The 20,870-nt window shown below is 41.3% G+C and overlaps 1 protein-coding gene across 4 annotated transcripts in view; it reads right to left on the reverse strand.

The window, feature by feature from the left end:
• Window positions 1–20,870, reverse strand: part of LOC121880030 (serine/threonine-protein kinase PLK1-like) — a 68,707-nt gene that overhangs the window by 24,707 nt on the left and 23,130 nt on the right. For 2 of the 4 annotated variants that reach the window (XM_042387008.1, XM_042387007.1), the window contains exon 2: window positions 20,105–20,551. In XM_042387008.1, the coding sequence (XP_042242942.1) occupies window positions 20,105–20,375 (271 nt within the window). In that variant the 5' untranslated portion in view covers window positions 20,376–20,551. The remainder of the gene's footprint in view (window positions 1–20,104; window positions 20,552–20,870) is intronic. The other 2 variants (XM_042387010.1, XM_042387009.1) reach the window with 2 other exon arrangements.

Here is a 20,870-nt window from a genome sequence, read left to right on the forward strand (position 1 = left end):
TGTTTTACCTTTTTTCCTCCATAGAGTTAAAGGAATTTTTTTCTATTATTTTAACACGTGTGGTTTGATTCTCCTACCATTTTAACGTGTGGGGTTTGATTCTCCTACCATTTTAACACGTGTTGTTATATTCTCCTACCATAATAATGATATTCATAAATTTAAGACATCAACATCTCTGTAAATGGGAATGATATTGGAAAAAAAATAAGAATAACTATCCTTTTCAACAATTGGCATTCACGTTAATTTACTTATAATAAAATATATGATAAACTAAATAATTTATGGTTTAGAAACTAACTCTAACGGGCCTTCGAACATACGGAACCTATTTCCTTGTCCCCAACAAGTTTACAAAACGGGAGATAACACTGACGGCAGTGGACATATGGAGTTGATATCCATATAGGATACGAGGAGGTTCATGTGCTGAAGCGAGGATATTAAAGGTACTCTTGAGTTTTAAGGAAGTATGGTGGAGAGCCCTCAGCCCCGGCATTATGTCCTCCGAACCCCTACTTGGGACAATGACTCTTCATCAACATCCCCAGCACAACACGTAATTTGTTTCATTTATCATCTTATAACACTACAATAAAAATTGAAATGAAAATGAAAATAGACGAAGATAAAAAACAAACAAACATAAAACAATTAAAATAAGTTAAATTAATTAGCAGAAATTACAGTAGTACATGTAAAAGGTGGAGCTGGCGAAGGTGGCAGTACGACGTTGCTGCACCAGAAGAGAAACTTGTAGATGCAGGTGTTAATAAAAGAAAACTACCGGCAATAGTAACAACTTTCACACGTGGTTTGGACGAGAGATTTCACAAAACTTTTAGGCAAGAGCAAACTAGTGGGGAAATAACAGTAGTTTAAAAAATAAAGAGGAAGGGAAGAAAAAGAGAAGTGTCAAAGAAACTAGTGTGGTAAAGATCAATATAGTATCTTATATTCTATACAATAATATGTAGCATTAACCACATATCTAGTTAACTGTGTTCATAAATAACTAAATCCTCGCCTGCAAAGATATGAGTATCACTTGGTGTTGTTTATGTGAAAAACAGAATCTCTGAACGAAGCCAACCATGGTAATGAAACCTGGCAGATCAGTGGGGGTGTTGGCCATTACCACGGCCAAGGCTGAACCGGTTCAATGTTAGAGAAAGGTCAAGGTCACAGGTTGAGATTACATGCCTGTGCTGGTCTTCTGATAACTGTATAGTTTTCTACCAGTACTGTGTGTGTGTGTGTGTGTGTGTACAACACCGCGTCAGTATGAAAATCACATCGCCCTAGTCTCCAGTACATCATACACACACAACAGTATATAACTTAGAAAATTCCAATATAATTTCAACAAATGATAAACTGCCTGGGAAACACTCAACCACAGAATGTACATAACAGTGATAATATATTTTCAGTAACTGAACTCCGCCGCAGGTTTTAAAAATAATATTTAGGAAACCTGAAAAGCTTCACGAAATTATAGAAAATGGACAAGCTGACTCGTGGTGTGTGGTGGAGTTAGTTAAAGAGACGTGGTGTGTGGTGGAGAGTTAGTTAATAGACGTGGTGTGTGGTGGAGTTAGTTAAAGAGACGTGGTGTGTGGTGGAGAGTTAGTTAATAGACGTGGTGGAGTTAGTTAATAGACGTGGTGTGTGGTGGAGTTAGTTAATAGACGTGGTGTGTGGTGGAGTTAGTTAATAGACGTGTGTGGTGGAGTTAGTTAAAGAGACGTGGTGTGTGGTGGAGAGTTAGTTAATAGACGGTGGAGTTAGTTAATAGACGTGGTGTGTGGTGGAGTTAGTTAATAGACGTGGTGGTGAGTTAGTTAATAGACGTGGTGTGTGGTGGAGTTAGTTAAAGAGACGTGGTGTGGTGGAGTTAGTTAATAGACATGTGTGTGGTGGAGAGTTAGTTAATAGACGTGGTGTGTGGTGGAGTTAGTTAATAGACGTGGTGTGTGGTGGAGTAGTTAATAGACGTGGTGTGTGGTGGAGTTAGTTGTGGAGCGTGGTGTGTGGTGGAGTTAGTTAATAGACGTGGTGTGTGGTGGAGTTAGTTAATAGACGTGGTGTGTGGTGGAGTTAGTTAATAGACGTGGTGTGTGGTGGAGTTAGTTAATAGACGTGGTGTGTGGTGGAGTTAGTTAATAGACGTGGTGTGTGGTGGAGTTAGTTAATAGACGTGGAGTTAGTTAATAGACGTGTGTGTGGTGGAGTTAGTTAATAGACGTGGTGTGTGGTGGAGTTAGTTAATAGACGTGGTGTGGTGGAGTTAGTTAATAGACGTGGTGTGTGGTGGAGTTAGTTAATAGACGTGGTGTGTGGTGGAGTTAGTTAATAGGCGTGGTGTGTGGTGGAGTTAGTTAATAGACGTGGTGTGTGGTGGAGTTAGTTAAAGAGACGTGGTGTGTGGTGGAGAGTTAGTTAATAGACGGATGTGTGGTGGGTTAGTTAATAGACGTGGTGTGTGGTGGAGTTAGTTAATAGACGTGGTGGAGAGTTAGTTAATAGACGTGGTGTGTGGTGGAGTTAGTTAAAGAGACGTGGTGTGTGGTGGAGTTAGTTAAAGAGACGTGGTGTGTGGTGGAGTTAGTTAATAGACGTGGTGTGTGGTGGAGTTAGTTAATAGACGTGGTGTGTGGTGGAGTTAGTTAATAGACGTGGTGTGTGGTGGAGTTATCAACATTGACGAGGATGGAGTTGTCGACTGTGGAGTAAATGGGAGGAGGTGTTGCTGGCCCTGGTGTATAGAACAAGTATAAAGCGGAGTGGAGAACTTTATAAGTAGTCGGAGGGGCTGAGGGCGTGATGGAGGAGGCAGGTTGGAAGTTTTCTAAAGTCTTCACTAAGTACCAAAACTAATTTGTAACGATACTTAAGAATGGCGTAATTTGTTACAAACTCACTTTGTGAAGCAATGTTTTATACTAAGTATTTTCCCAATTTCTGTTTTCCTAACACGACACTCTACACTCGTGCTGACGTAAGAAAACATTGATCCGTGACTTATATTCGTAGCCCTTTGCATTCCTCCTGTGAGAGTTGACGAGCAGTGTGTTGTGCGCTTATCAATAGTAATGTGAATTTGTGGTCAACTTTCAAAATTAACAAAAATAAATCAATAAAAGGCACCAGTCCCCTACGATGCCAGAGATAACCCCCCGGATCCTCGGCTAAAGGTCGGAGCAGTAATTCCGCCGGCCGAATGACCCCTGGCTGAAACTTTGACCTTTACCACAAGCAGTTAGCATCCAGAAATATCCCTCCTGAATTTGAACCTAAAATATATGTTTAAAAGAAACAGGTTATAGCTTCCAACTGTTTAAGTCATGATATGGTCACACAAATATTACTCTTGATTTAATACTAAACTTCTCATCCCCAAATAAATATGACCTAGAAACAATCATATACCGCACAAATATAGTGTAACTCTAACACGGATGCACCAAACAGTCTAGTTGATAGTATTAGGGCTCATCAACTTTATCACACACACACACAATCCAGTATTATCTATTTTTTGCGGTACTATATAAGGTAAAGTGCGTGAAACATTTCCCCACCAGATTTATAGATGTACGCTTACGGTTACAGTGGAGAGGAACATACTGTAGGTAAAAGACACTCAAAGTTTACACAAATTCTTCTCTTAAAGTGTATAGCTCACACCTGAGCCAAGTAGAAAAAAAAACAGAGTAAGATATTAACAGGGTATGGTTCTATTAGTTCACCTAACAGTTACGAGCGCTGTAACCCCCCCCCCCACACACACACACACACTCACCACCAACGTCCCGGACACTAGTAACATCTTGTACATCACCCTTACCTGTAAAAGAAAAAAGAACGAGTTAGACGACAGAATTTCAGTGTACAGAAAAATAAAATTCAATAGTTACTGAAATAAATACTAATTATAACATGGTTAACAGTTACTTCCTGCTGGAAGTACCATCATCACCATAATGACATTAACAAGCTTTACAATGTGTCACAGTGTTGGGAAGCTCTATGAACGGCCTTCTTGGTTGACTGACAACTCATCCGCGGAAAAAAATAAAAGTTTCCCGCGCCTAAAGGCTACTTTATTACGTAATTTTAAAACAACTCGGGTTCTGCAGTACGAATTATGACATAAGAGTAAATACATTACACTAGTTAATTATCAACGAGCACCTAAAAGAGAAGAGAGAATTGTCTCCCCTCCACATCAGATTCAGTGTACCGTTGACCCATACTGGCTTGCCCTTTGGCATTCATCCATAATATATAATTATGCAGCAAAACGACAGGGGATAAGGGCAGACCCAGGTAGACAGGTTTCAATACCCGGGTCTAGTGATCATGGCGGAAATAAATCTTGGAGAGCCGAGGTATAGGGTGAAGGTGGGCTGGGCAAAATTGTGGAAGGTCGAAGGATGCCAAGAAAACTGGAGATGAAGGTAAATAAAACTGTGATAAGGCCGAGGTTGGTTTAAAACACCGATATGAGCAATGAAGTAGGAGAAGGAGGATTTGCTAGAAACAACTGAGATAAGAATGTTATGGTGGATACTGGGAGTGTCACTCAGGACTAAATTGAGAACAAGAACATTATAACATCGGCAGGGTAGAGGCAAGGTGATAACAGTGTATTTAACCAGACCAGGAGGCACCCAAGTACAGCTTGACGTATAGCCTAGTTAATGTGCCCCTCCTTCCCTCAACCGACTTTCAACAAACCTTGTTCCCCTAATGATATTTGCCAATTGCTAGACTGGTGCATAAAGCAGGTCACACATTTCCCAAGCCCATAATAGATATCTTGACGCCCATGTCCCTTATCTTCACCTTTGGTACACGACAATTAGGACAAGTAATTGTAGCAGGCGGGAACGTGTACAACTGGCAGACGGGGAAGATTGACACACGGGAAGTATTGACACACACGGAATCATCCAGCACTACTGACATGCAAATATATGGGAGTCAGGCAACGGGGTCAACCACTCAACAAAACATGCGCACTGCTATAAATTAAGTCGTTGGAAAACATGAAGCAAGTCACAAAGTAGGGGTCTTTCTTAACACTTGTTTTAGCAGTGAAATTAAGGTTGAAATAAAAATTGATTTTTTTTTTGCCAGTGTATGACAAAGTGACGCGATGACACTGCCTCCTCCCTCCCCATTATACCAGACCCTCTCCACACTTCACCTTACCCCCTTCACAATATATTTTACCCCCTCCACACTATACCTCAACCACTCCACATCACTCCGTACCCCTCCACACGCCAGCACATCCACTCCATATCACACCATATCCCTCAACACAATACCACGCCCCCTCACTCACATGACATCACACCATTCCTTCCACAGTTGTAGGGGTGAATGAAAGATAACCCCAATGCTCCAACAGCTGTATTTCAGAGAAGAGATACCGCATATTAGGGCTTACCATGACTCCTCTACGGTTAAATATTATACGCGTCAACACATAATGATAAAATTCAAGTCATTCACGATAAACAAAATATAAAGCTGGATTTTGATGGTATATATTTTTGAACGAAAGAGGTATGATAATGAATATGCAAAGTGTGTGTTAGACTGAGGAGGAAGGTGAGGCCCATAATGTAATAAGCAAGAGTAAGATGGGCTCAGTAACTACGTCAACCCATCACCACACACACTTTATCTACATTCTCACTTTCCATTTTCTTCGCACTTTCACCTTTCCTCAATTGCAGTAGATAATTAGTGTGAGAGGTTCATTAACGGCGGCAAGTACTCATAAAATATGTATTACACCTATATCAGGATTAGTTAATGCATTTAACTTCAAGAATATATAAAGTAAATAACGAAAATTATCTATTTTACGTAAGTATGCGTAACTACCATACTTCTTATATATCCAATAAGTAGTGAGTGAAATCAACTGCGGATATGAGAGCAAAATATACAAATATATTTCTCCACACCACAATACAGGACAAACAAAATTATATGGTTATGATTTCTTTTGCATTTCGCAGAAACGTGAAACTAGATCCCGTATATAGCTCGAAAAGAGCAAACTGAATACTAAGTCTCAGTACAAAAGGAGGCAACGTGACCAGCGAAGCGCTCGACTGCCCCATCCACCTACTGTACCTATAAAGTCAGGTACCCATTCAAAGTTGGATTGATTGCTGGTCTCCCGGCAGCGAACCAGCAACGCTTAGGACAAGAGGTGATCACTGTATCTCTGAACTGAACAGACTATTCAAATTTACCTAAGGTCTAAATCATTAAACCACATTTGAAAACGTGTTCGGGAAAAAAGATTAAGTCATAGGAATTCGATGTGGAGACTATATCCACTGTGTTGCCTTTCCAATAGCCAATACAAAACCTTAAGACCATCGACGCCGGGCATAAGATCGAGCTACTCGCTACTTCCTCCCACTGTGTAGTGGATTCTAATTTTAAACACAGTATGCAATACTTGATCCATTTTGTTTTATATGATGCAATACATTTATTTTAGTCGATGAAAAAGAGGGGGGGGGGGGGTTCCAGTAAATGACGTGTGATAAATAAAAAGCTTGTTTTAGACTCGAGATTTAGTGGCAACATATCCTTTAATTAGAGTATATGTTGCAGCTAGTTTTATCATATCATTATGGTACGACTGTTTGTGGCGGTTTCCATATGACTTAGCACTGGAAGACCGGGAGTGAAGATCAGCCAAAATAGAACTGCTGGTTGTCATAGTTAACAGTGCTGGGGCGCCGCGCCACACACAACTCCCTCAATCTCCCCAACCACATTCTTTTACCCTAAAATGAACAGAAACCAAGTTAATCTGTCAAACTCTGTGACGCATAAACTGTGAAGGCAATTTAAGGATACGGTGAAACCCCCTTTTCCTCTCAACGGCACCCCATAAACAACAATATCCACGAATTATCACAAGAAACTTTCAGATCTTTTGTCCAAAATTCTTTCTCTCACACATTTTTCAAGGCGCGCGCACATTTTCACCATCAATAAAAAACAAAACAAAAAGGTGCGGTGATCTTTCGCCAGTATTCCCGGAGGCAATGTTTTTGTTCGGGTTAGGGAAAACGGTGTTCAGTGCGGGTGCGTGACGGTGCTCCCTCTATACCCTGTACTGCCCTCATCTCCCATCCACCCTCTGCACTTCTCTTTACCTTAGCCTCCCTCTCTTCCGCCCTCCCAGCTCCCCTTACTCTTTCGTCTCCCCTCTTCTCTCAACCCCTCTCCGTCTACCTCTCATTTTGAGGTTCCTGTATCTCTTGGCATTCTTCCATCTCCCATTCCTCAATATTTCCTTGCCTCCCTCAATCATCTCTTCCTTCATTATCTGCCTTCCTTTCTGGCGTCCCTCCGCCATCCTCTTCCTCTCCCTCCTGTCCTGGCTTCCACCACCATCATCCCCTCAAGTTATCGCCCCTTATTTCCCCTTCGTCTTGCTCTTAAGCGATCGGGCTTCAACCCGTGTCATAAATCAACCCAACAACTGTACCTCAACACCCTCCTCACGCCAGCGCCAGCACGCACACCCGCATTCTTCTACCATAATATATCGGCCTCCCTGCTTCTCCTTTACCAAATATCGAGCTCCCTTTATCATCTTCCCCACTTCCAATGCCCCCCTCCGACCCTAAACATCTGGACATCATCCAACGCAATTGGTTTCCCTTCTCATTCGCCTCATATTAATTTCCTATGGTGGCAAAGGACGGGATATATTGTTTACCGCTCAAGGTCTGGTGGCAGCACCTCCTCTTATGTCCTAAGGCGGAGACTAAGCCTAGATTAGTCGACTTCAGTTGAGCGTGATCATCATATTAACTTATCGCGATCAGTCTATTAATAAATGCAACGTATACTTACTGGTACGTCACTCGAAGTTTCAGTCCATGTGATTTTTTAGACTATTTTTTTAAGGGGGAGAATGACTTACAATCTTACATGACCGGAATTTGCACCCCACACACAGTGTGTCTTCCGCACATCAATAAATACAATCATCACCGTCACAGTGTTCCATATAGACTGGAGAAAAAAAAATATCGCCTAAATTTTCACACACACAAAATAAATCCAGTGGTGATGAAAAGCGAAGGTGATGATGAATGGTGGTCACTAGGGCCAGGGTGATGGTGAACCTGCAAAACACAGCCACACCATCACGGCTACAAAGAGAGAGGACCAAATCATTGTTGAATACTCATAAACTGCAAGTGTGACATGATATGGAAACCTACTGACCACGTATATAAAAAAAAAAAAAAACGTAGGCAGGGGTGAATGGAAACAAAGGGAAAGAGGTGTACGGCGCTCACTCCCACGAAAAATATTTTATTATCTTTGGCTGACGCTCAAGCGCCTCTTACACAGGATAAACAAAGCTAAGAAATTATAGACCGTCTATATTGTAAGGTTACCCGCAAGCTTGTTGAGTGTAGAAATAATTGTTCTTGTTTCTCAATTCATCGGTCAGTCAAGAAAACAAATAACATTTCGAGCTGCTGGCGAAGAAAAAACTAAGTACCACTTTAGTTAAAGTGGCATCTGACCTTCATGGGTGACCTTGACCTTTATCTTGTCTTTTACACGATACACAGTCATAGGAACTTTCATCAAAATATCAGTACACTGTATGTTAGGCTGCAGACAATAAAAAGTTATCAAGACCTTCAGACGGACGGACACACTTGTCACCATAATGTCTCGTGTGTACACTTGAAAGTTATTGTAAAGTCAAGTGAACAGCATGACCATAAACACACTTTATCAATTTCACGGTCAACGAAATTGAATATTCATTAGAATGATAATCTGCGTACAGAATAAATCTTTAAAAACACACAAAATGAAAATCCCTGTACTAAATGGAGAGAAATAAAACGGGCATTGTATGGATCGTGATAATAAATACCACCCGGTACAGTATACAAAAACAGTGTTTTCATGTTAAATCTCGGCCTAGCATTACGATTACACCAGGGTATAAAATAATCAAGAGCGTCGCTATTTTACGGATTACATGTTGGTGTTAAAAATCCACAAATAAATTATAAGTGGGACAAATTCACATTACAATGTAGTTGCTTTCGTACTCAATAACACCCACTACTGTATTTAACAATACAATATTTAGGGGCAGTACTGTACACTGTCTTCTCACGTGTTATTATACCTTACTAGCTGCCAGATGCTGCTGCTGGCACACGGTATACTATACACATCTGCCTTATATCCTTCCCGTGTTGATTTTCCTTCAGGATTTATTCACATTAAGAACGAACCTAATGAGAATTTACCCACAAATCACACTCTTTCCAGAGAGTTAATTTTAGTGAAGCAAATCTTGTGTGTGTGTTTAAACTTTTACCTGCGTATACTGTATATAAGTGTTCTGGTGGCACATGTTGCAAGCGTGTGTTTTGCCTGTGCATATTGTACAGTATGTGGTCTGTGTTTGTTTGTTTTTCTGTGCATCTACCATATGCTTCTTGGTAAAATAAAAAGTAAAAATTCGTGTTACAAAACAAATTCAAAACACAAATCAACAGAAGCAAGCTGTCGACTGTGTTATGGACGACTTTAAATGCGCTCCACCCTGGAATTTTTCATATATACCCTATATGCACTATAACCTAGGGCGCGTAAGCCGCGAGATACATGGATATCTAGGGCTTTAGAAACACCAGCAGGGGCAATTTATGTATACTTCCAGAGGAAGAACCAAGCAAGTGGGGATGGGGATGACGGGAGGATCGTAAGAACATTTTAGAGATCACCTGAACTGTTAGCTGATAATACCAGAACAATTACCCCGGGCATGGCAACGATGATACAAACTAGTTATCATCCTCAAATTTTATAAAATACCGGATTATTTTTATGCATATTAATACAGAGACAGGAAGGCAATGTTCAGTCTTGATTTGTATGGGAATACACGTATAGGGTAGTAATACAAAATGCAGGAATATTATATGCATTAACAGTGGGATGATAATTATACGCGTCATTACTTTACTAAGTACAGGAATATGTGCATTAGTACTAAATACAGGAATATTACACACCAATAAGAAGTACATGAAGGTCTGTGTATAAATACGAATGCGGGGAACATACTGTAATGTCCATTAAATACGAAATATGGGGAAATATGTGCAGAGTTTGTCAACATGGTGGCAGCGTTTTGACTATGAAACCTGGGCAGTGCCCCCTGTGAAGATGACAGGTACAGCAGCCACTAGAGAGCAGAGCGGGAGAGAGCGCCACTGAGCAATATCTTAATAACATGGTAATAGGTCAGAGAGGCAGATGGTGAGAGGGAGGGTGGTGCGGTGGCGTCATCAGGCTCGCTCTCACATCCACCTATTCCCTTTAAGGCCCACCCTATAGCCTGCTCAATGTGACCATACCAATAACATTTTTTACCGAAGCCTCCACAACAAAACAATGACGGAAGCCAATAATTGTTACACACACACTCACACAAGCACAAACACATACGCTGGTATGTGAGAATGTTTATATGTATGTAAATGTTTCTATGTAGATATACATATTGATATTAAATGCCCATCATGTTCCAAGCACACGCCATCATGCTGCACTGACCAGCTCATCAAACTAATACACGTGAATAATATTAATGTCACTCTACATCAACATAAACATTCCCGTCAATTCCTGCACCAGAACTGTCAACCATCTAGGCAAGCCCAGCCTGTCGTCCTCGTAACGCATGATGGGCTCACCCGGCTTCATGATAACTATCAACCAACAAGCTCACCATTGTCCACAGTGCAAAATGCTCAAACCAGTATTCCGTGTGTAGCGCAAATTTTGTCCTAGATGTAGAGAATGCTAGAGATATTTCTGTGTATTCATATTCCGTCGTAAGTGGGGAAAAGTCTTGCTAATAAGCATTGTGTATATTGCCACTGTGACCTCGTGGAAAGCCCGCTAATTAGAGCATGTTGTGTGTGTGTGTGTGTATAGTATTCTCGCCTAGCAAGCGAGAGGACCAGAGTTCGATCCTTGGACATGGTGAAACTATGGGCAAGTTTCTTTATGCCATTTGCCTCTGTCTACCCAGCAGTAATTGGGGACCTGGATGTTAATCGATTTGCGGATCGTATTCCGGGGTAATGGTTAGCCAGTGCAGTTGGCGTGTTGTCAGGTCTTCTCGAACTATTCCTTGACAATGGGTCATGCAGCTCGTTAACTTGGGGTGTGGTTGTTGTGTTGGCGACAGCTTCTACACCTTAAATAAATTCACGCCTAGGTAGCCCTTGGGCAGGCCATCCTCGTTACACGAGGGGCAACCATTATTATTTTAGTATGTGTATATAGTTTGTGTGTGTGTGTGCATTTCACTGGAGATAATCACACACACAGCTGACACATATGGACGTGACCCACGAGTCTTGTTACACCAAAATTGGGTCACCGAACATTACACCGTCTCTTGGTGTGCGGCGCTGGAGTCTCGCTTTACTGAGGTTAATCGGGTTTACTGCGGTCCATCAAGTCGTCAATCGTTATGGTTTACATTCAAAGAGTAAGTGGTTTACTGTGGTTAATCAGGTAGATTGTTTACAGTTGTGTGACCGTGGTTTGTGGTTAATTAAGCAGTGGTTTACATTTGTGGTCCTAGTTTACTGTTGCTAATTAGGCAGTGGTTTAAGGTTGTATGGTCGTGGTTTCCTGTGGTTTACAGCAGTTTACCGAAAATGTTGTCAAACAGGAACATTAGTGGCAACAGTTCTCAGGTCAAGAACATTAGTGGCAACAGTTCTCAGGTCAAGAACATTAGTAACAACAGTTCTCAGGTCAAGAACATTAGTGGCAACAGTTCTCAGGTCAAGAACATTAGTAACAACAGTTCTCAGGTCAAGAGCATTAGTAACAACAGTTCTCAGGTCAAGAACATTAGTGGCAACAGTTCTCAGGCCAAGAACATTAGTAACAACAGTTCTCAGGTCAAGAGCATTAGTAACAACAGTTCTCATGTCATGACCATTAGTGACAACAGTTCTCAGGTCAGGACCATTAGTGACAACAGTTCTCAGGTCAAGAGCATTAGTGACAACAGTTCTCAGGTCAAGAGCATTAGTGACAACAGTTCTCAGGTCAAGAGCATTAGTGACAACAGTTCTCAGGTCAAGAGCGTTAATGACAACAGTTCTCAGGTCAGGAACATTAGTGACAACAGTTCGCAGGTCAGGCACATTAGTGACAACAGTTCTCTGGTCAGCACCATTAGTGACAACAGTTCTCCGGTCAGCACCATTAGTGACAACAGTTCGCAGGTCAGGAACATTAGTGACAACAGTTCTACGGTCAGCACCATTAGTGACAACAGTTCTCCGGTCAGCACCATTAGTGACAACAGTTCGCAGGTCAGCACCATTAGTGACAACAGTTCTCCGGTCAGCACCATTAGTGACAACAGTTCGCAGGTCAGGAACATTAGTGACAACAGTTCTCCGGTCAGCACCATTAGTGACAACAGTTCTCCGGTCAGGAACATTAGTGACAACAGTTCTCCGGTCAGCACCATTAGTGACAACAGTTCGCAGGTCAGAAACATTAGTGACAACAGTTCTCCGGTCAGCACCATTAGTGACAACAGTTCTCCGGTCAGGAACATTAGTGACAACAGTTCTCCGGTCAGCACCATTAGTGACAACAGTTCGCAGGTCAGGAACATTAGTGACAACAGTTCGCAGGTCAGAAACATTAGTGACAACAGTTCTCCGGTCAGCACCATTAGTGACAACAGTTCTCCGGTCAGGAACATTAGTGACAACAGTTCTCCGGTCAGCACCATTAGTGACAACAGTTCGCAGGTCAGGAACATTAGTGACAACAGTTTTCAGAAGTGAGGAAGACTGTCTTTAAAAAAAATAAGTAGTGTTCGCCGTGAATGAAGAAGGTTACCCATGTAATATACAAAAAAAATACCGTCTAAATTAACATGTGTATTACATTAAGTGTACCTCTACTGGATACATTCAAGGTAGTATTAATCAAGATAAAAATTATCTTAAAAGTCTCTGTGAATCCGGCCTCGTAAGTTTTTAAGCGCTCTCTCACCACTAAAGCCGCGGCCTGGGCGCTTAAGGCCACGCTCACCCTCCAGCAAATACCAAAATTGTTACTCAACATTTTTCTTTCCCTTTCTGCGCGCGTTCATCAAGTGCTGGATAAGACGCATGGCTCAGGCAAAAATGTAACAAATTCTTGCCCTCTCTCAAAAAATATGAGAGTGGATGAGAAAGAGGAAGGAGGGAGGGAGTGTGCGTGTAATAAATAACATAATTAAAAAAAGATACCTTTCCATGACATAAGTTTATGTTCAAATTTTCAGTGTTTATTTATTTGTTGTACTGTGTAAGCCTAATATTGAGTTGAACTAGTCACCAGTATAAACAGGAACATGCAACAAGATATAATAGTTTTGCAATGTTAGGTGGGAGTAGCTCGACAAATCCTACTTCACTTGTCACTTAGAGCTGTCATGTGGGATGTAAGTGTCTGTTATATTTAGCTATAGCTATGGTTTACCACAAAACTGCGCCTTTGTTCAGTTTCATCCAAAATGTTAGCAAAATTCATCATCTGAAATGCGACCACTGAGTTGAACTAGTAGTTCTCGAACAGAAGACTCATCAGCATCTGGCACATGAGCTGTTCCTGATAGTCAATTTAAACAATAAAACTTTACAGTAAGGTTACATTAAGGATGCTTATGTACAGTGAGAGAATGAAATATCTTCCCCAGGTATTGAAGAATACCTAGCAGAGCGGTTGAGCCATTCGACACATGCATGTGAGGAACCCATAAACAGTTGGCAAGCCCGCGGAACCTTGGAAAGGGGTCGCCAGTGACACCAAGCATTGTGTTGGGTTGACAGGTTTCATTGTACTTAGCCAAAGCTGGGAAGGTATTTCATTCCCCCACTGTACGTATAATAAACAAAACTTACAACATAACAATGTGCCCCTAACTAGAGTCCATAAAGGTCATTTTCTCACAATCTAAAACTGTTTAAAGTAAATTTACGTCTTATCCCCAATGCTTACACGAATATTAAAAGGATAAATTTCGTCGATTTGTATAAGCAGTAAAAGGAAGGCGAGGGCAAACAAACGTGTTAGAGAAAAACACGAACGGAGACAGTTTCATTGATAAGGGAACTTTTGAGTACAGTATCTGCGTCTCGCGTCCACGTAATTGTGAGCGCATAAACTTAACGACTGTGAGAGCTGGAGAAAGGGAAGAAGGGCGAGAGAGTTAAGTAATGCGCAAAAAGACAATGGACACTGGAAAATGGGAACAAGTACTATGAGAGCTGGAAGAGTACAAGTAGTACTAAGGACTATGAGAGATAGAAGAGTACCACAAGTACTAAGGACTATCGCCCGGAGTTTTAAACACCCACTTCCGTTGAAGAGAGTCACGTGTTTCAACCCGCTAAAAAAAATGAGTCCTGAAGGACACCGCACTACAGTACATGACGGGGTGGTGTGGCGGTAAAATTAACTAATTCCAATATTATAAATTAATTTTATTGGAATTAGTGAAATCTTACCGCCACACCACCCCGTTAAGTACAGTACTGCGGTGTCCTTCAGGACTCATTTTTTTTAACTCGGGTTGAAACACGGCGACTCTCTTCAACGGAGGAGGGTGTTTAAAACTCCGGGCGTATGAGAACTGCTAAGAGTACAGCAAGTACTAAGAACCATGAGGGCTGGAAGAGTAAAACAAGTACTGAGGACTATGAGAGATGAAAGAGTACAAGTACTGAGGACTGTGAGAGTTGCGAGAGTACAAAAAGTATTGAGGCCTGGCGGCTGGAAGAAGAGGACGTAAGAGAATGATGAGATGGTACGTAACAATGGCTACCCACATATAAGGCGGGAAACGGGTTATGACGAGACCTTACCTATATCAGTATCAGGATCCAACAAGTGTGGGGTTGTCCCTCCAGGCCAAGAGGCTTCAATCAATCCTCTTCACAACTCCAGGTTCCTATCAGGTGAAACTTTTTACCATAACGCTCTCTTGACCCCATAACAGATAACAAGTGTTTACTCGTCCACTTGACCCAAACTCATATGAACTCTTAGAAGTTAAGTTTCCTTCTTAGTTCCAACAGCTTTAACGGTTACTGAATTTTGCAGTGATTAATAGAATACCGGCACATAGAACTATTTGACCTTCCAGTTAAACAACCAAAACCTAAAACTATGATCACGAGTCAAATGTCCCCATGTCGTGGTGTACCAGCACAATAATACATACACTGTATAACTCTCACAACCACCAAGCTTCATCTATCATTTCAAAAACATAATATGAAGCCAGTAAACATAATAACAACTAAAAATTTTAAAAGGACACTTATTCCACACGTGAAGGCAAACCGACCTTTGAACTCGACAGTATTTGAGGCTCGTACGATCAGAGTGGACAAAGCGCCACTAGTAAAAATCAAAATTGAATCACAAAAGGAGGCCAGGGGTCTCAATTTTTTCCCCGGCTCTTCGTCCACTCTGATAGTACGCGCCTCATTTGTGCCATGGACTAACGACGCACACATCTGACTCATGTTCACGACAAACGGTGTAGCATTTCAATACTTATGTCCATACAAGTATGACAAACTGATGTACAGACGGACTAATGAACAAAAAGATGAGCGCAATCCAGTACATACTTCTCAATTTCGTTTGTCATGTTTCCCCATTAGCGTTTTATTGAAACATGACATACTAAAATCCCAAATATGACTGTACCACCAATTGAAAGTAAGACAAATCTTAATTAACAGTACTCTACAAAGAATATAACACGTACAATGTCGTTATCCCATCCCGGCACAAGACACACACAACACCTGTACTATATCAGCAGTACAATAACGCTTACAAGTTTCGTGCCACCCGTTGTTGTTCGCTACACAATCGTGGGGCTATCAATTAACGGATAATAAAACAAACTCCTCTTCCAGATAGTAAATAAGTCAAAGGATGTTGCCAGTGAACCTCATGAGAAAGGAGAAAAGACAGCAGTGTTTCTCCCCGTCTACCTGTACTCTTACAGGTGTACCAAAGTCATTGACAACAGCCAACTGATATCCTTTGAGGAGGTCGTCTTTGTTCAGCGTACCAGTAAAATTGCATGATAAGAAAGTAGTTAGGAGTGAACCCATGGTGCAGGGGACCACCTATAAACATGGTAGTCGACAAAGAAAACTGGCCAAACCTGCGTCTTCAAGAGGTGGAAACTGCATGCTCTACAACCGAACACCCACACACTAACACTGCAGCTTCAGATGTTTAAGTGATTTCAGTTTCACCAATAACTTACATGTATCAGTCTATGAAAAATATTTTAATACACCATTAAAACAGTTGGGGGCACAAATTCATATGGGACGATAATATTTATGAATAACCTCTACTAGTCTGGATTTATCAATAACTCCCAAATGAGAATATAAAAGCGCTTGTAATGAGGGCGGGAGCTCGGCTCCGGCTGAGTGCACCAAGCTACTGGATGTCACTCACCATCTATCCGGGATTCCGGCTAACCTAACAGATGAGAGTTAGAGGTAACCCTTGATATGCCCTAATACTACGTTACAGATGATCAACATACACAGGAGTTTCACTATCTTCCCCCTCTACAGAGTGAAAACAAGCCTCAACATTGTAAGGTTTGCTGCTCCATGCAACACATCTATAACAGAATGTTACTGCCTTAAAAACAAGTGTCCACCAACACCTATTGTTTTCCTGAGCTATACTGTATCCCTACACGGGTTTCCCCCTCCCTTACACCATCTACAGAGATATTCCCTGCCAAGCTTTCAGGATTTTTCTTTTTCAGTCGTCAGTTCCCATCATCCAGCTCTAAGTCATCCCACGCTCTCCCTTAATCAAAACCCGTGCAGTATGTCCATGTATATAACACATCCCTATTGTCACTGTCCACTTGGTAAGCGATCAATACACTGCAACATCTATATCAAATTAATATTATACACTGCTATCTTTATACATTATTAACATTATACACTATTTACCACCCTTATTCACAGTAACAATCATCCACAATAATCAGTGTTGTGACAGACCTCATCCTCCTCCTACCCTGGTGATGTATCAGAACACCCCAAACTATTTGTTTCACTATTCTGCACAACTCGTCCCATTAATCTCCCTCTAATAATCCCCATGTGACTCCTTGATCACCGCACTACATTACTCACTCTCACATGTACCACTACAGTTATATAACTACATCTATCACAAATTATTTATTTATGTTATCAACATCTACTTGGTTTTTTTTCTCTTGTCTTATTTTTATGTATTCTTAGTATAAGATAAGGCATCAACGATGCATATACAGTGTACATCATCCAATATATCTAGGACACTCAAAATATTGAAATACAGTATACTCGTATATCTGCCACATGTTTGTCTATATTCTTCATTGCACATATGTATTACCTGCTCCTCATAGTAAGTTTCCAGTTACAGTAATTGTACTTATTACCGCTACACAGGAACATAGTAACGAAAAAGACAGTCAGTCACAGAAAGGTTCCGTCTGGCTAGAGAACAGTGAGTGCCGTGATCCGCTGTGGAGAAGCAAGACACAATACACGGGGCCACCACCACGTCACTCAGTATAATACTCGAGGAAATAGACGACAGCTACCCGAAGCGTGTATTGAGTGGTGCGGCGGCGACAGTTTGGCCGGTAATGGTGACATGTCATCGAGAGGGACGGAAACACCTTACCCAGGAACCCTGTGACGTCTGAGTACGAACACCAACGTCATGAATGGTGAATTGTGATGAGAATTTGTTACAACTAAGGATAATGAAACGTCATCGAGAGCAGGGATAGTTTACCAGGGAGTTAGGTGACATGTATTCAGGACTGATGACAGGAATTGACGACGAGTTATCATAACACTCCTACACAAGACCAAAAATGGCGAAGATAAAGGTACCACATCATTCATCCCTATAAGTCTCTTTTAGCTCCTAACATACGAACATGCTTATTTACCACGCCACAATTCCCTTCCATAAACAGTTCAGAAAAAGATCCTCGGCTCAACAAATGCCGAAAATACCAGATAAATTGATATGTGCACAATTATCAGTTTCAAATCCACAAAAAAGTAATTAAACTCGCCTGTGTAAAACCCGAACTCAAAGAGTTCATTAACCTTTGAAATAAGTGCAATTAAAAACTTCGAAAATTCACCTGAAAGGAAAGAAAACTCGGCGGGAGCTGTACGTAACGACACGGAGCAGAAGACAAGGGCTGCCTAGGGTGGTAACGCCACTATAGATGGGAGTCTGAAATGTCCTCACGGTCAAATACAAGGTTACTGAGTGCACCACAAAATGAAATACCCTTTAACAATAACCATGGAACCTGAGCCAGTACGTGTTCTATCTGAGTAACTGGTCAAATGCGCCCCAGATCTATAACAGGTCCCAACTTAACCAATAGGAGTGAGGCTCGGTCAGACTCACTCCCAGTCTTAATAGGCCCAAATACTAATGGTTCGATTCGATTAAGTTATGCCGGCACATATTATGGCTGGACTTAATTGGGCTTGCAACTTTCTTGTTTTTTTAAGAACTGTGTTGCTGTTTCCCGGGGCTACACTCTTTGTGCCCTTCTATCAAATTTGTGAAGAGTGAAAAAAGTTCCATCAAGCTTCACTGCCAGCACTGAGCATCCCCTCGCTATGAATTACTTAAACCCCAAGAAATCCATCCACCCTGAGATAACTCCCAGTAGTTCCAGTGCGATCCTTAACATTGTGTCCACAGATTGGGGGGCAATATTGGAGCAAGTCCCCGAGACCAACTCTTGGTATATCACATTACATTTATCTAATGAAATAAATTTAAATTATCTTGAAATTAGAAGATGTTATCTTAACAGTTTAGTCATTAAAGTGTATATTGGCATCAACTAAATCTTAATTTGAACTGCCATTACAGCTATACTGGTTATGTAACATATCAATCCAACATCATACACTATTTACAAAACAGTATGTTGTAAATCATTACTAGTTATCTGCGAACTAAATTTTCCCCACTAAACATCAATTACATTCTGTATAATTTCCGCCATGTCAGTGGTTTTACACTTTAGCTTAAAAAAATAAAAAAATCTAGATAACCACCATGAATTTACCTGTACTGAACTTTTCGTTCCCTAGAATGAAGACGTTAAAGATAAAGAACAAAATGAACTGCCATTGTCACCGCAGAATGTTCTCTGGAGCTAAACAATTCCTGGAGGCCAAGAGGGATAACAGCAACACCTCCCTCAAAAATGAACTCAAGTTAAATCCGATGAACATCGAGAGAAAACAATGTGACAGAAGCACTCACACAGTGGTGTATGTTATGATTATTCCAACAATGTTATTTCTTTTAAACAAGACCGTGAAAGTTGGTCTCAGACAGTGTGAATACAGTACAATATGTACTGTACCAGGCCCTCAGTACGCGAAGAGGCACCATGGCTGGCACTGTACTTGACTGCCTTCGCTTCCCTAACTGTAAAGTTAGGTACCTATTTACAGTTGGATGGACTGGGAGTGCCCTGGGATCAAACTAGCGACCCATGAGACAAGAGGTGAGTGCTGTATCCACTTGGTCAACACGCTCACAGCAGAAAAGTAATGATGTATTAATTGGTACACAGATGCGGTCTATCAGGAGAAAGTAACACGCTGTACTACGAGTACAAGTACTCAAAGGGGTACTAACTATTGACTGCCCTACCAATGAAGACATCTGTAATCATCAATATCTAAGTATTTACCTTTTATATGCACATCAGTCATGCAACATCTCAAAAATAGTCTCAAATTTAAAGATAACTGAATAAATTTAAAAACGTTTCATTAAAAATCATGGCATAGGAAAAGCAGTAAGATAATGATGAGACACGTGCAAAATAAAATTAGGAGCGACGACAGTGCTGGGAGGTTACCTGAGTTGGTGAGGTGGATGGTGGGGTTGGGGTCAAACGTAACGGTGGGTCTCTCAGGCTTGGTGATGACGGTATCGTTGTCCTTCATGTTGTTGTTCATCCCGCCGCCCGCACCCGACCCTGTCGCCGCTGCCGCTGCAGCAGCAGCCAGCGCCGCACCTGCTGCGGGCGGCGGGGCACTGCCGTTGGACTCCGAAGTCCTAACAATCACGCTCGTTCCCACTTCAGTGTCACTCAAGTCAATAACATTTGAGTCCTTCATGATAACCATTGCAGATACTTTCCAAGAGCAGTAGTACTAGTGTTTGTGGAGTGTGCACCAACAGTGCACACACTTTACATTTTGATAGCCAATTTACGGCACTTGATGACACTAGCGTCCACCTGAATTGATCACACTAATTACTTTACTGTGCTCGTAAATCCTTCTTGTCACAATAAATTCCCCTAAAGACAATTTAATAGTTAGTCTCTATGTACTAATAACACAAGTTTAATGATCTACGTGAGTAACAAACACGAATATACGTGGCATGATGAAAATGGGCCTTTCGTGCCAGAGGGAAAAAGACGTGACGACACACTTTTAAAAACATTTACTATGCTTTCATTTGTCGCTCACACACACGTGGCAGAGACAAGCTCATCAGGAAGAAAATAAAAAACAAGTCGAGTAAGGGTCACCGACCATTACATTATAATGAACATAAAGTTCGTTAAGGAGTCTTTTCAGAGATTCAAAATCGGGGACGATGCTGCTGTTGAA

The sequence above is a fragment of the Homarus americanus genome, unplaced genomic scaffold, assembly GCF_018991925.1.
Source record: "Homarus americanus isolate GMGI-L3 unplaced genomic scaffold, GMGI_Hamer_2.0 scaffold30108, whole genome shotgun sequence".
NCBI classification, from domain to species: Eukaryota; Metazoa; Arthropoda; class Malacostraca; order Decapoda; family Nephropidae; genus Homarus; species Homarus americanus.